The sequence below is a fragment of the Rattus rattus genome, chromosome 13 (assembly GCF_011064425.1).
Source record: "Rattus rattus isolate New Zealand chromosome 13, Rrattus_CSIRO_v1, whole genome shotgun sequence".
Lineage (NCBI taxonomy): Eukaryota > Metazoa > Chordata > Mammalia > Rodentia > Muridae > Rattus > Rattus rattus.
In genome coordinates, this window is record NC_046166.1 from 12,913,997 (window position 1) to 12,928,996 (window position 15,000).

The 15,000-nt window shown below is 52.0% G+C and overlaps 1 protein-coding gene across 1 annotated transcript; it reads left to right on the plus strand.

Annotated features, from left to right (window-relative positions):
* Positions 1-8,719: 8,719 nt before the first annotated feature.
* On the plus strand, positions 8,720-14,202 carry Lsm4 (LSM4 homolog, U6 small nuclear RNA and mRNA degradation associated). Its single transcript, XM_032919178.1, has 5 exons — positions 8,720-8,804; positions 12,160-12,201; positions 13,190-13,288; positions 13,366-13,546; positions 13,805-14,202. Exons 1-5 carry the CDS (start codon positions 8,802-8,804, stop codon positions 13,894-13,896), a joined length of 417 nt encoding a protein of 138 aa, XP_032775069.1. The 5' UTR covers positions 8,720-8,801; the 3' UTR covers positions 13,897-14,202.
* Positions 14,203-15,000: the final 798 nt, after the last annotated feature.

Genomic DNA, 15,000 nt, shown 5'->3' on the forward strand with positions numbered 1-15,000 from the left:
TCCGATGCCCTCTTCTGGTGTATCTGAAGACAGCTACAGTGTACTTATATATAATAAATGAATAAATCTTTTAAAAAAAAATGGATGAATCAAAGAAGTGCAGGCCGACCAGGAACCAGATGTAGATCTCTCCTGAGAGACACAGCCAGAATATGGCAAATACATAGGCGAATGCCAGCAGCAAACCATGGAACTGAGAATGGGACCCCTGTTGAAGGAATCAGAGAAAGGATTGAAAGAGCTGAAGGGGTTTGAGACCCCATATGAACAACAATGCCAACCAACCAGAGCTTCCAGGGACTAAGCCACTACCCAAAGACTATACATGGACTGACCCTGGGCTCCAACCTCATAGGTAGCAATGAATAGCCTGGTAAGAGCACCAGTGGAAGGGGAAGCCCTTGGTCCTGCCAAAACTGAACCCCCAGTGAACGTGATTGTTGGGGGGAGGGCGGTAATGGGGGGGAGGATGGGGAAGGGAACACCCATATAGAAGGGGAGGGGGAGGGGTTAGGGGGATGTTGGCCTGGAAACCGGGAAAGGGAATAACAATCGAAATGTAAATAACAAATACCCAAGTTAATAAAGATGGAGAAAAAAAAAATAACTCCCCAAGGGAGCAGATGTGGGGGATCTAGTTTAACAGAAACAACGCCCCCCAACAAGTATAAGGATCCAAGTTCGAATCCCCAAACCTGCATGAGTAGATATGTATGGCTGTGCACACTTCCCTCTAATACCGCACTAGGGGCGGAGACCAGAAGATCCCTGTGCTCACTAGACAGCCTGCCCAGGCGATTGGAGAGCTTTGTGCTCAGAGAGAGACTCAGCCTCAAAAACTAGGGTGGAGAGAGTAGAAGACCCTATAGTGATCTCTGGCCTCGGTGTGCACATACCCAAAATCACCCAATAGGGAGAGGGCAAAGAGAGCTCAGGGAGGCCCAGGGGATAGGCAGGTCTCTGGGCCGATGGTGGGTGATGGGGAAGGAGAGCAGTTATCCTCAGTGGCATAGCCACCAGTGCAGCCATCAATGCTTCTTTTTTTTTTTTTAAGAATTATTTATTTATTATATATAGGTACACTGTAGCTGTTCAGACACACCAGAAGAGGGCATCAGATCTCATTACAGATGGTTGTGAGCCACCATGTGGTTGCTGGGATTTGAACTCAGGACCTTTGGAAGAGCAGTCAGTGCTCTTAACCACTGAGCCATCTCTCCAGCCCCCCCCATCAATGCTTCTTAAGGATCCTAGTTAAACTCAGTGAGAATGAACAGACAGAAGAAAATGAGCCAGGAGGAAAGGAAATGCAGGAAGGGACTGGACACACCCACCAGTCCTTCCGGAACAGGGCTGGAGGACCGGGGAAACTGCTGCCCAGAGTCACACTGTGTGCCAAGGCACCGGTCTTCAACAAGTCTGGCCTGGGACTCAGAGGGTAGAGTGCTGGCCCATGAGACCTTGTCTCAAAGCGGCAGTCATAACCATAATAAAATTAACAGTACTTAAGTCTGGGTCAGGAGGCAGAAGCAAGAGGATCCCTGGGTTCTAGGACAGCCTGGTCTACAGAGAGAATTCCAGGACAGCCATGGCCATGCAGGAAACTGAGCTGAGATCCTTATGGAGAGCTCTGGTTGTGTGGCAGCTGCCAGGACCACTGTCTTCCTCTCTGCTTTCCAGCTGTTGTTTTTCCACTATGGGCCTTGTCCAGCCTTGCTACAAAACCTGCTATTTTAAAGTAAAATTAATACAGTGTTTCATGTAGCTCAGGGTAGCCTTGAACTCTCTACATAGCTGAAGATCTTCCTGCCTCTCAGGGGCCGAGATGGTAGCTGTGGCCACAGTGCCCATTTTTTGTTTTTGTTTTTAAAAGTTTTTGCTTTGTATTAGATTTCCTATTTTATTTGTTTGTTTGTTTGTTTCCAGTTTTATAGGTTTTTGCCTGGTGCCTATGAGTTCAGAAGACAGGATCGGAACTGCTGGAGTTACAGCCGGTTGTGAACCCCTGTGTGGGTGCTGAGACTCTAAGCTAGGCCCTGAAGAACAGCAGTGTTCCTGACTGCTCTCTCCAACATCTCCCGTGAGTGTGGAAACCGGCCTGTGCTGGCCTGACTGAGTGACAGCCAGCACCTCTGAGGTTGATTCCAGGACAGACTACCATTTCCAGTGTGGGGTTGCTTGGTGACTTTGAGCCTCTTTTCCTGGTCTGATCTGCTGGCTGGTGTGTGCCCATCTTGGGGATATTTAATGGAAGTTCAGACCTCACAGAAACATCAGGTGATGTTTTGGGAGGGGCCTAGGAACTCTGACACCCTCCTGGTCAAAGTCCTTGTGATGAAAGCATCAACCGTGACCGCCTCCTGTGTGTACCAGACTGACCTTCGTTTTCTGTCCAACCAGGTCATTTATGCCTAGACTAGCACATTCCTGGGGCAAGGGCCAAAGCACCCTGGCCTGGGGGTGAGGCAGACTGAGTGCTCAGGCTTATGTGTTTTCTTTTCTTTTGTTTTACTGAGACAGGATCTTTGTGTAGCCCAGGCTAGCCTTAAATTGATTATGCAGCCTAGGATGCCCTTAAACTAATATCACTTTCTGACTCTGGGGTAACAGGTAGGCATCCGCTGAGTCAGGGGGTGTCCCCAGGGTCAGGTCATATCTCTCTTGTTCTTGCCCCCACAGCTAGGTCAGAACTAGTTGACCTGTGAAATTCTGGCAGAGTCCTCAGCCTCCACTCTCCATCTCACCGCAGGAAGGATTACAAATATGTGTTGTGAGTCTGGCGTTTTTTTCTGTGTCCCAGGATTTTATTCTGGTCTACATGGTAAGACTTTCATCCACAAGGGGCTGGGGATTTAGCTCAGCGGTAGAGCGCTTACCTAGGAAGCACAAGGCCCTGGGTTCGGTCCCCAGCTCCGAAAAAAAAGAACCAAAAAAAAAAAAAAAAAAAAAAAAAAGACTTTCATCCACTGAGCCATCACCCCGCCTGGCCCCACCCTCACCCCAACTCCCCTAGAGAATGCTGGCAGGGACCTTTAATTATCTGTATGTGGGAGAGTTTGAGCACACAAGTACAAGTGTCTGGAGTCAGAACAGAGCGTCAGGTCAAACGCCCTGGAACAGAAGTTAGTATAGGTGGTTGTGAGCTGGTATGTGGGTGCTGCTGGACCAGGTTCTCCTCCGTCTTCACCCCTGAGCCATTTCTCTATCCAGGGAAACTTTGGGATTCTGTTTATGCAGGTGTCAGACAACCTGTCTTCAGCTCTCTGTTTTCTACATCTGGGTGTGGAGTGGAGACCACACATGCTTTAAGTTCCCTGTCTAAGCTCATTTCCCGGCAAACCAGTCAGTTGCTCCCTGCAAACCAACAACCAGAACACATCCCTGCTGGATCACACCCCGCCAGGCTACGCCCCCGCCAGGCCACGCCTCCACCAGCACTAGCAGTCTGGAACACTCTGAACACAATGAGGAAACCATTCTAGTGCAGCCAGCAGTCCTGGCTCCCGGGGCTAGGCCGGCCTGTGTGGGACAGTGTGTAACAGATCTTTGCGTGTCATGGACCAAGTCACCCAGTCTTTTTTTTTTTTTTTTTTTTTCCCGGAGCTGGGGACCGAACCCAGGGCCTTGCGCTTGCTAGGCAAGTGCTCTACCACTGAGCTAAATCCCCAACCCCCACGTCAACCAGTCTTGACAGCAAGTGTCTTTACTCACTGGGCTTTCTCACAACCCCCACCTTTTGTTCATTTTACTGTCTGGTCTACTTCCTGAGTCATCTCCCTGACTGCCTATTGCCCAGAACTTGCTATGTAGACCAGGCTAGCCTCTAACTCACAGATCCACCTGGCTCTGTCTTTTGAGTGTTGGGATTAAAGGCGTGGCCATTACACCCAATTCACTTACTTCCTCCTCTGCTTTCAGAAGTGTTTTGCTGGGGGTTGGGGATTTAGCTCAGTGGTAGAGCGCTTGCCTAGGAAGCGCAAGGTCCTGGGTTCGGTCCCCAGCTCCGGGGGAAAAAAAAAAAAAAAGAAGTGTTTTGCTATGCAAACCAGGCTAGCCTCAAATTTGGAGCTTCGGCCTCTTCTCCTGAAGGTGGTAACAGGAGTAAAGGGGTAACAGGCATTGTTAGGGGTTGTTATTTTGGACCTTCCTCTCCTCCCTCTTCCCCTTCCCCTTCTCTTTTCCCCTCCCCCACTTTGCCTCCCTCTCCTTCTCCTCCTCCTTCTTCTTTTTTTCCCCTCCCAACGTGCTCCCCTCCATCCTCCTCCTTCTTGACAGGACTTCTATTTGTGTAGCCCTGGCTGTCCAGAAACTTGCTCTGTTGACCAGGCTGGCTTTGAACTCACAGAGATCCATCTGCCTCTGTTTCTGGAATGCCGATATTATTTTAAAAAAAAAAAAAAAAGGGTTGTTATTTTTGGCTTGGCTTATGTTGAGGCAGTTTTGCTTTTTAGCAGAGGCTAGCCTTTACTTGTGGCAATAACCCTGCCCCTTCCCTGGGTGCTATATTAGTGTGCGTTCAGTCACAGGATGATGGCTCTCATACACTTCTGACACATTCCCATCACATCTCCTCTCCCCCTTTCCTGTCCATTTAGGCAAACAGTAGCTTCCCCACTGGGTCTATGAGGTCCCCAGCCACAAGTGTGGAGCCACAGTCTGTTTGCAGCCACAGACAGGTCTTCCCCTGGTCCAGGACTCCAGTCTACGCAGTAAGTGTTGGTGATGCCTGTAGCGATCGTGCGGCTGTTGCCCCAGTGTACCTGTGGCTGCTAGCCCCACATCTCCCTGATGCCCGTCCCTGCTAACAGTCATGGCGTCAACCTGACACACGCTAGAGTCATCAGAGAGAAGGAGCCTCAGTTGAGGAGACGCCCCCATGAGATCCATCTGTGGGCAATTTCCCAGTTAATGATCAATGCGGGAGGGCCCAGCCCATGGTGGTGGTCCTGGATTCTATAACAAAGCAGGCTGAGCAAGCCATGGGGAGCAAGTCAGTAAGCAGCACCCCTTCATGGCCTCCGTATCAGCTCCTGCCTCAGGTTCTTGCCCTGTGTGAGTTCCTGTCCTGATTCCCTCAGTGATGAACGGGTGATATGGAAATATGAGCCCAATAAACCCTTTCCTCCCCGACTTACTTTTTGGTCATGGTATTTTGTTGCAGCAATAGAAACCCTGACTAAGACAACCGGTATGAGCTGCTATCCCCAGCTACTTGTTTTGTGACCCAAGGGAGATGAACTGGTGGGGAAAAAGCAAATGGATCTGAGTTTAAAAATCCCTATGTAAAAGTAAGGCACAGCCATACATGAGTCAGTGTTTCTGGGGAGTCAGAAACACTGAGGTAGTAGGAGATCACTGGTCGGCCAGCCTAGTCAGAAAGGAAAGCCTCCTCACCTCAACAAGCAAGGCGGAGAGTGATGGAGGAGCACCTGATGTCACACCTGGCCTCTGAGGCCACAGGAAGCCCATGTGCCTCCCTCACACCTACACACGAAGCACAAGTGTTGCAAAACAAAGTGTTAAAGAAAGGAGTTAGGGATTTAGCTCAGTGGTAGAGCGCTTGCCTAGTAAATGCAAGGCCCTGGGTTCGGTCCTCAGCTCCCCCCCCCCCATAAAAAAAGAAAAAAAATAAAAAACTTAAAGAAAAAGAACTTTTTTAAAAAGTTATATTTATTTTAGTTTATGAGTAGTTGTACAAGTAGTTGTCACTGTCTTCAGACACAAGAGGGCATCCGATCTCATTACAGGTGATTGTGAGTCACCATGTGGTTGCTGGGAATTGAACTCAGGACCTCTGGAAGAGCAGTCAGTGCTCTTAACCACTGAGCCATCTCTCCAGCTCAGCTGTTTGTTTTTCAAGACAAGGTTTCTCTGTGTAGCTCTGGTTGTCCTGGAACTCACTCTGTAGACCAGGCTGGCCTCTAACTCACAGAGATCCATCTGCCTCTGGAGTGCTGGGGTTAAAGGTGTGAGAAGCCTCAGTCTGTGCCCGGTTGTTCTTTACCCACAGAGTTTGGAACCTGCCCCTATCTTCTTGGAAGAACAGACACTCAAGTGCACCTCTCATGATGATGCATCAGGTGCCGTTCAGGCCGCACTTGGAAGCTCAGCACTGGCTGCTGTATCACCTGCTGGCATCTGGGAGCTGTAGGCGCAGAGAAGTGAGGTGTGAGGTGCGTTTATTAAGGCTGTTGCTGGGGTTTTCCCCTGGCCATCATGCACACAGGCCCATTTGGCCAATCAGAGACAGCTCCTCTGATGGTGGCTGGAGCCAGGTCAGAGGGACATTTCTCCCTGCAGTGATGGCTTCATTTAATCCTGGATGTCGCCCTGCCTGATGCTTCCCACCCTCCCTGTCTTTTGAACCCAACTGCTGTAACCTCGGGAACTCTCTAAAGGTAAGCTTGTGCAAAACTCACTTAGGTCAGGACAGTGGGGACTGGGGAATGGCTTATGGACAAGGCCCTAGGTTTCATTCCCAGTTGTTGAGGGGAAAACAAAACAAACAAAAACAGGAAAAGAGAAAGAGTGTTGCCATTGCGTGGTGCCCTGAAGCAGAACTTTCAAGCTTGAAAGGAGTATTGGAAATGGGCAAAGAAGTAAGACTCCTCAGAGAACAGTCCAGAAGAGGCACAGAGGGGTGGCCCAGACTGGGATGGCCTCCCTACTCCACAGCCACACTGACACAGATGTTCTTTGTAGCCACCAGGGAGCTTCGACCCTTCACCCAGGTGATGTAAGTAACTTGTCACTGAGCAGCAGGACCTCAGGTTTCAAGGCTCCTGTTCTCGCCCAACCCCCCGCAGGAGTATGGGCTAGCCAAGGTACCCACAAAGGCAGAGGTTAACTTTGCAGGAATTTACCCAGTCTTGCTGTGGGGGTTCAAGTTTCCCATCATAGGGTGCTCCTCCCCTGGGTGTCTCAGTACATCACAAATATAGGTACCATCTCAGAGCTGGATTCTGGGGTGACAGGTGCTCTCTAATCTTAGACGTGACGTCAGCGGGTCCCTTGCCACATTTCCCTTTTGTTTTATTAGTGACAGGGTAAAGTGGATCAGGCTGTTCTTGAACCGTAAGTGTAGTGGAGGATGGCCTCGAACTCATGGTCCTCCAGCAGCACCTCCTCAGTGCTGAGATGGCAATGCTGCCCACTCTCCTCAGGTTCTCCTCGTCAGTATTTACTGATTTTTATTTTATTTTAGTTTTAGCAGTGCGGGGCAGGAGCTCAGGGTCTCCACCCCTCTCGCTGAGCTGCAGTCCTAGTGCAGGAGTCTCACTTCATCACTTAGAAGAGCCCTGGGTAGTGGCGCCCAGGGAGTCTCCGGGGGCAGAGGAACCGCACAAGTGAGCTCATCACTGACATTCTGCACCAGGCCTTCCAGCAGCTTGGTAAAACAGCTGTCCTGCTCGGGACAGCTCAGGGCAGAGCTCCGATTCCATCGCCAGTAGCCAAAGGAAATAAAAATAAATAGAAGGGCGGGGGAGTTGGATCCGTGGGTAAAAAAGGCTGACTGGTGAAAAGGCTAGACTGATTCCATGACAGACTTCAAACTGGCAGTTAAGGAGAGTAGGCCTAAATCAGTTTCCAAGAACTGGGCAATTCCAGGCAAGTCCAGGCCTCAGAAGCTGCCCTGCCACCTGGCCTGAGGCAAGGACAATGGCTGGGTCAACAGCAGTTTCCAGACTTCCTCAGCAGCAGTTTCCAGCCCTCCCCAGTAAGTTTCCAGCCCCCACACCCCAGTAATGGAATGTCCGTAGAGATGGACCCAACAGATTAACATAGAGGTCACCTACCCCAGAATTCCCTAATGTGCTTTAAATCAGACTTCCAAGTTCACTTGGGTGTCTATTCTGGTAATGGGAGACCACAGCATGCTGGACTTCTGCAGAATAAAACATTCATTGCCTTTACATACTATTTGAGTCCACGGTATCATTCTTCGGTGGCGAATCATGGACCCTAACACTGGGCAAGCATGAGAACCTAACTTTGTATCTCAAGACGACAGATTAAAACACACCTGCAATCCCAGCACCAAGATCTCTGGAAGTTCGAGACCAGCCTGGTCAACACTGAGTGTTCCAGGCCGGTTAGGGCTGCACAGAGAAACCCTAACCTCTTCCCAAAATGATAACGATTAAAAAAAAAAACAAAAACAAAAAAACAAGGCGCTGGCTTGGTAGCCTACAGCGGCCATGCCAGCACTGAAGAAGTTGCGTACCAGGCTATTGCGAGTTCATGATCAGCTTCAGCTGCCACAAGAACCCATCTCAAAACACGAAAATTCCAGCGATTTGTTTCCTGTCGCCGGGGAACGCTGGCCCTGACGTTCGCGTTCAAGGATTATATTTGGATTGATAAAGAGAAAGAGCTCCATAAGGGCGAGGACGGATAGGAGCGCGAAGAGGGTATGAAGCGGGTTTCCCCAGCCCAGCGCGATTCACATGCATTAGCCAGTTTCGCCCACAGTGTGGCGCCGAACCAGTCAGGAGTGCACATCTGCGCAGGCGCCATTTCCCAACATACACCCTGAGTGGGCGTGAAGAGCACCGCGGCCTTTTGCGTCACTCCGGTGTCAAGCTTTACGGCCGCTCCTCAATCCCACGGTGGGAATACGACGCGACACGCCGCCGCGTTATGTAGGCACCGCCTTATCCCGTTCCGATTGGATAGGTCCATTTAGCCACTCGCTGATTGGTCATAGTTTCTGCCAGTCTTTTTCAGGCTGGAGCGCGCGGTAGACTGCCGGTGGGAGTGCGAGTGGCTGTGCAGCGGCGGAAGTTATCTCTGCAGGGAAGATGGTGAGGGCCGCGAGGCGGCGGGGCGCGCGCTCAGGGTCTTCGGGCTGCTGAGAGATGGGGAAACCTGAGGCCGGAGGTGACCAGTGTCTCTCTAGGGTCCCAGTCCGCCACCGTTGCGGATTTATCTCTTGAATGGACAAGGTTTTTTGCGGCCGGAAGGACTATGATCGCTTCCGGAGCTTGTCACAGTTTTTGATAGGATTGCTGTGTTTCCGGGAAGTGGGCGGACCTAAGGACTCACGTGGGTTCCATTGCCCACTTGATGCTTATCAAGTGTCTGACCTCAGCTGCCCACGCCTTTGGCCGAAAGTCCAACCCAGATTGAGGGATGTTTCTCTCCCTTGGACACATAGCAGGTCCTGCTCGGGAGGAAGGAAATTTTTTCTCCTAGTTCAGGCTCAGGCCTTCCCAGTTGTGGGACCTGACATGATGGAGTAGAAGAGGCCAGGTTTCCCTGCTACTCTATCGAGGGGCGCGTTGGCCCAAGTTGGGAGAGCTGGACATGCCCATCTCAGTTTTTTTTTTTTTTTTTTTTTTTTTGGTTTTTTTTTTTTTTCGGAGCTGGGGGCCGAACCCAGGGCCTTGCGCTTCCTAGGCAAGCGCTCTATCACTGAGCTAAATCCCCAACCCCCCATCTCAGTTCTTGATGGTAGAATATTTGGTTTTGTTTTTTGGTTAGGCTTTCTGATCTGGACTTAACGTAATCCAGGCTAGCCTCAAACTCATCCTCTTGCTTCAATCAGTGGAGTATGGAAAGGACACGTGTATACCTCCATGTTTGGGTTAGGACGGGAGGCAGATCTCATATAGCCCAGGCTGCTTTTGAACTTCCTTTGTATTCACATATGACTGAACTCCTGATCCTACCTTTACTCCAGAGCGACCCTGGGTTTTGTGGTGCAGGACCTCAGGGCCTAACACATGCTGTGTAAGCACTCCCCACTGGGTGTACCCTGAGCCCCTGAGACTCCTTCAGTCTATTCCCACCATAAAGCACCCGCCCAGCCTCTGAGCCTCCCTGAAGGCTGGACACCCTCTCCACGCAGGTATGCACAGACATTCCCATATCTCTGCGGCCCAGCTGGTACAGGAGTGTCCCAGCCAAACATTTCTGAATTCGGAGCCCAAGGCTTGATCCTCCAGCCGTCTCATCTACACGCTGGATCCCAGAGAGGCTGGAGGGTGGCTGAGAAGGAATTTCCTTTCCTGAAACTGCTCCTCTGATGGGAGGTGCTGGGACTGGAGCCCAGAGCCGGTGGCCATAACACCTGCAGGTGCAGGTGCTCCGTGTAAAGCTGTATCTCCCCACTCAAAAGCCTGTGACTATCCCAGCTCCACCCTCCCTGTCCACCCTGGCCCGTTTCACTCTGAGCTTTTTTTTTCCTTCGTTTTGGGAGGCCTGCCCAGCTGGAGCATGGACTAATTTCTTCTCTATGAACCCCATTCCTTCCATTCCTCTGTATCCCACTGCACACGCAGATCTGTGGGTGGCGGCCTGTCCCTACACCACACTTACCTGTGGCTCTGGACAGGATGCACCTGTGCTGGGTGTCTCTACCCTGCCTGTTCAGCAAGTGTTTACTGCCCCTCCCTGCCGCAGGAGAGCCCACGCCCACACTGACCTTCTGTCTAGCCAGGGAGACTGGTGCTAATCACCCCGTAATTAGAGAGCGGCCCCTGCTGTGGTGGGTGGAAACAGGCTGGCAGCCCAGGGTGGCCATTAGGGGCCTAGCCACAGGAGGGGACATGCTCAGCAGGATTGGGCAAAGAAAGTCTGGGGAAGGGCACCCTGGGAGGTGGCTGGGGCCCGGGCAGGAGGGACAAAAGCTCAGTAGTAGGCTGGACCTTACCATGGCTGCCTCACAGCCAGACTAGCCTGTGCTGGCCATAACAGCTCCGGAAGAGCTGTGTATGTGCGCCTGTTCTTGTTTAGTGATGTTTGCCCCTGAGCCTTTGCTGTGCCTTGTCTTCAGGGGTTTGACTATTCTATTTGTTCCTTTATTGAAACAGGGTCTCATGTAGCCCAGGCTGGCCTCACATTGTAGCCAAGGATGACCATGGCTCCAGCTCCCTGGAGCTTAGCCACAGGCTGCCAGGCTGTGCCTCTTTTTCACTGTTTATTTGAGGGTCAGGCTGGACACCATTGTCACTGATCACCAAGGCCACCCTCCCACCACCCATTTTCACAGAAGCCATCCTCTGCCTCCTACCCTTTCAGGAAGCCTCTGCAGGAAATGGGCTCCAGCCTCACTTCCTGCCACTGAACCCCCACCCCCACCCCCAGCTCTTCTCAGGAAGGGCCTTGTGCTGCAGGCTCCCCCAGCCCTCTCGTGACCCAGAGTCACCAGGCTGGGCACGATGGCCCTGAGGATCTGGGTCCTTGATATTTGTTTCTTCTGTTTTAAATGATTTTTTTTTTTTTTTTTTTTTTTTTTTTTCTGGGGACCCAACCCAGGGCCTTTTAAAAATCCCAGCCCCTTAAATGATTTATTTTTATTTCATGTGCATTGGTGTTTTGCCTGCGTGCATGTCTCTGTGAGTGTGTTGGTTCCCCTGGAACTGGAGTTATAGGCATTTGTGATCTACCATGTGGGTGCTGGGAATTGAACCCAGGTCATCCAGAAGAGCAGCTGTGCTCTCAACCACTGAGCCCTGTCTCCATATTGTTGTTGTTGTTGTTGTTGTTGTTTGTTGTTTGTTTTGCTGTGTGACCCAGCTACCCTGGAACTTAGATCCTCCTGCCTCTGCCCCTCAGTGCAAAAATTAAGTGCCTGGCTGTATTTTTATTTTTGGGTGAATTTTGGAGACATGTCTAATGTAGTCCAGGCTGACCTCAGACTGTAGCTGAGAATAATCTAAAACTCCTTATCCCCCTGCCTCAGCCTCCCTGGTACTGAGGCAACTGGTATGTTGGTCTTTATGGTGCTGGTACTGGAAGATATAGTGTCCCCAGCCTTGCTGTCACCTTGTCCTATAGCAGACCTCAGCCCTTCCCACCTGGGACCCGGGGGACTCAAATCACCCCTTTTGGACGCACAGGGACAGGGTGTGGAGCAGAAATGCAGGTGTGCAGCCCTGGGCATTCAGAAGGCTGTGGCCAGCATAGGCTGTATGACAAGGCTCTGCCTCAGAAAACCTACCAGGTTGCTACCTCCACACATTGGACTGTGCCCCCTTCTGTGTTTCTAGGTGACAGGAGTTGTGGAGAAATGACCAAAATGGTCCGGGATGTCCAGGTGGCCAACACCTGTAGAATGGGATGATGTGGGGTCACACAGCCATGTGCATTGGGTAGCCATGCCCAGGTTGTCCCTGAATTGGGGGGACACTCCTCACACTGACATTTGCCTTCCAGCTTCCCTTGTCGCTGCTGAAGACAGCCCAGAATCACCCCATGGTAAGCAAGGCTACTCTGGGCCACCTCCCTTCATGTGCCCTCATCCCTCCTTTGCAGTTTACGCTTGAAAGCCTGGTATGATGGCTCAGTGGATAGAGGTGCCTGCTGCCAAGCAGCAGGACCTGAGTTCAATCCCCAGGACTCACACGATGGTGGAAGGGAGTCATGGCTTCCCTCTCTGCACACAGACAGAAATGCAATACAAAGTAAAATGTCTAAGGAAAATCTTTTAAAAGTAGTGTCAGGAAGAAACTGGGGCACAGTGCAACCCATGTATTCCTTGTCCCATCCCAAGAGTCCCCAGCACAGACAGGTCACCTGTCATCCCAGCTGCCTGGGAGGCTGCAGCAGGAGGATTGCCACTGGTTGAACCATTTTTTTTGAAAAGGAGCAGCAGTATGGCTGCGTAGTCAAGACTTGGCCCTGAATGCTACGGGACTGGAGGAACTACAGGAGCGCTGCCTCTGATAGGCAGTGTGTTCCTAGACTTCACACAGCCAGAGCCTAGCCTTACACCTGTCAGCACCCATGTCAAGTTCACCCCAAGCCCTGGCTGCTTGTGTCCTGTGACCACTTGCCCTCTGCACCTGCCTTTGCATCTTGTGAACATTTCTGAGTGAGGAGCGTGTGGCTGGCTCCGTGTCACTCAGAGGTTTTGAGTCATCCTTTTCTTGGCTGTGTAATATTCTTCCTGTAGGTGACCAGACTGGGCTTGCCCATTGTCCCCTCACTATCCTCCTGTCACAGCCGCCAGAGTCCTGGAATCACAGGTGTGTGTCACCATGCCCACCTAGTGTGGAGTTTTAATTGTCTCTGTCCACACACTGGGTAGGGAACCTGGGCGGTGCCTGCTCATCACAGCACTTGCAGGTGAATGACAGCCCAGCCTTAAAGGTTGATTAGTTGCACAGAAACTGTAGTTTGGGATGCGAAGCCAGGTGTGTTTGAGCCCTGGCTGCTTGGCCTAGGCTGACGGGGTCTCCTGCAGCTGGTGGAGCTGAAGAATGGGGAGACTTACAACGGGCACCTGGTGAGCTGCGACAACTGGATGAACATCAACCTTCGAGAAGTGATCTGCACATCGAGGGTGAGTGGTTACGCTTGGAGGGTGCATGGTTGGCCTGGATGGACTGTGCCTGCCTGTGACACTTCCCCTCTCCACAGGACGGTGACAAGTTCTGGAGGATGCCTGAGTGCTACATCCGAGGCAGCACCATCAAGTACCTGCGTATCCCGGATGAGATCATTGACATGGTGAGGGAAGAGGCTGCCAAGGGCCGAGGGCGAGGAGGACCGCAGCAGCAGAAGCAGCAGAAAGGCCGAGGCATGGGTGGCGCTGGCAGAGGTAGGGTCACGATGAGGGTGAGGTGGGGAAGGGAGGGATACCTGGACACTCTCCTCTCTGCACCCTGTACAGTCTCCATGGAGGACATAGTGGTGTGGGCTCCTGTTGGGCTGGGGAGGGGAGGGCCCTTTTCCTAGGCTGAGTACAACCTGGAATCTCCCACAGGCCCCTTGCACAGTGGTGTAGGGCATAGAAGGGAAGATCCTTGTCCCTGCCCAGGGAAGCTGGTGTCTACTCTACCTCTTCTGTCCTGTGCAGGTGTGTTTGGTGGCCGGGGCCGGGGTGGCATCCCTGGTGCAGGCCGAGGCCAGCCGGAGAAGAAGCCAGGGCGGCAGGCAGGCAAGCAATGAGCAGTCCCAGCCTGAGCTGAGTCCAGGAAGGTGGGCGAGGAGACCTCCGGGCGCCTTTGCGTGAAGCCCCACTTGGCGTCTGATCCAGTGAAGTCCCTGACTGGCCACTTACTCAGTTTCTGGAAGGTTCCCAGTCTGAGTTGACTGTTAAGCCTTGGATGTCCTTTGAAGGGCTGGCTTCTTCTAGGCTTGTTTGAGTTTCATGTTGGAGCTGCAGGCTCCGCACATGGTGGTTTACCTGTCCTTTCCCAGCCCCACCCCCTACGTTTTCTGTTGGAAAAAATAAAGGCAAACACCACAGAAGGAGCCAGCCATCCCTCTGGTTACACGGACCCGACTTACAGTCCTAATCCCTGAGCACAGTTGTCTCACCAGAGGAAGCCGTTCCCTGGGTGTGGGGCTGTCTGTGTGTCCTGCCAGCAGAGGTGAGAGTGCAGCAGACAACACATTTAGAGGGCAGAGAGGTAGGAGAGCCAGAAGTTTTAGGCCAGCTGGGGCTACACAGCCCTTAAAAAGCCAAGCCTGTAATGGCTGACCCGCGGGGACAGGCAAGAGTGTGGGAGGTTAAGGCCACGGCTGGCAGGCTGCTTCAGCAAGCAGAACAGCTCTGACCCTGAGCAAACCCAGCACACTGCAGGGAAAGTGCACCTAGGGAGAACACACCATGGGACGTGTGTGAGAGTGTGCAAGTGAGAGACTGACTGTGTGTGTGAGTGTCCGTCTGTGTATGTCCCCAGCACATGCATACCTGGTTCCCAGAGAGAGCAGAAGATGCTGTTGGAAAGGAAGTTACCCTGGAATGCTTGGGATGGAGCCCAGGGCTTTACGAATGCTTAGCTCCACCACGTGGGCTCTGTCCGCAGCGTCCACAACTGCTCGTGACCCACATGAACACACGGTGAGGATAAACATCTCAGCATAAGCATGGTGCATGGCAGCAGATGCAGGGCCAGCCTGGTCTACAGAGTGAGTTCTAGATCAGCCAGGGCTACACAGAGAAACCCTGTCTCCAAATACAGAGTGCAAGCCAGCTAGCTGTGAGGGTCAGTGCTGTCCTATGTCTCCTCAGCTGAGCCTGAGTGCCAGGTTGTAGGTGACCCTGGC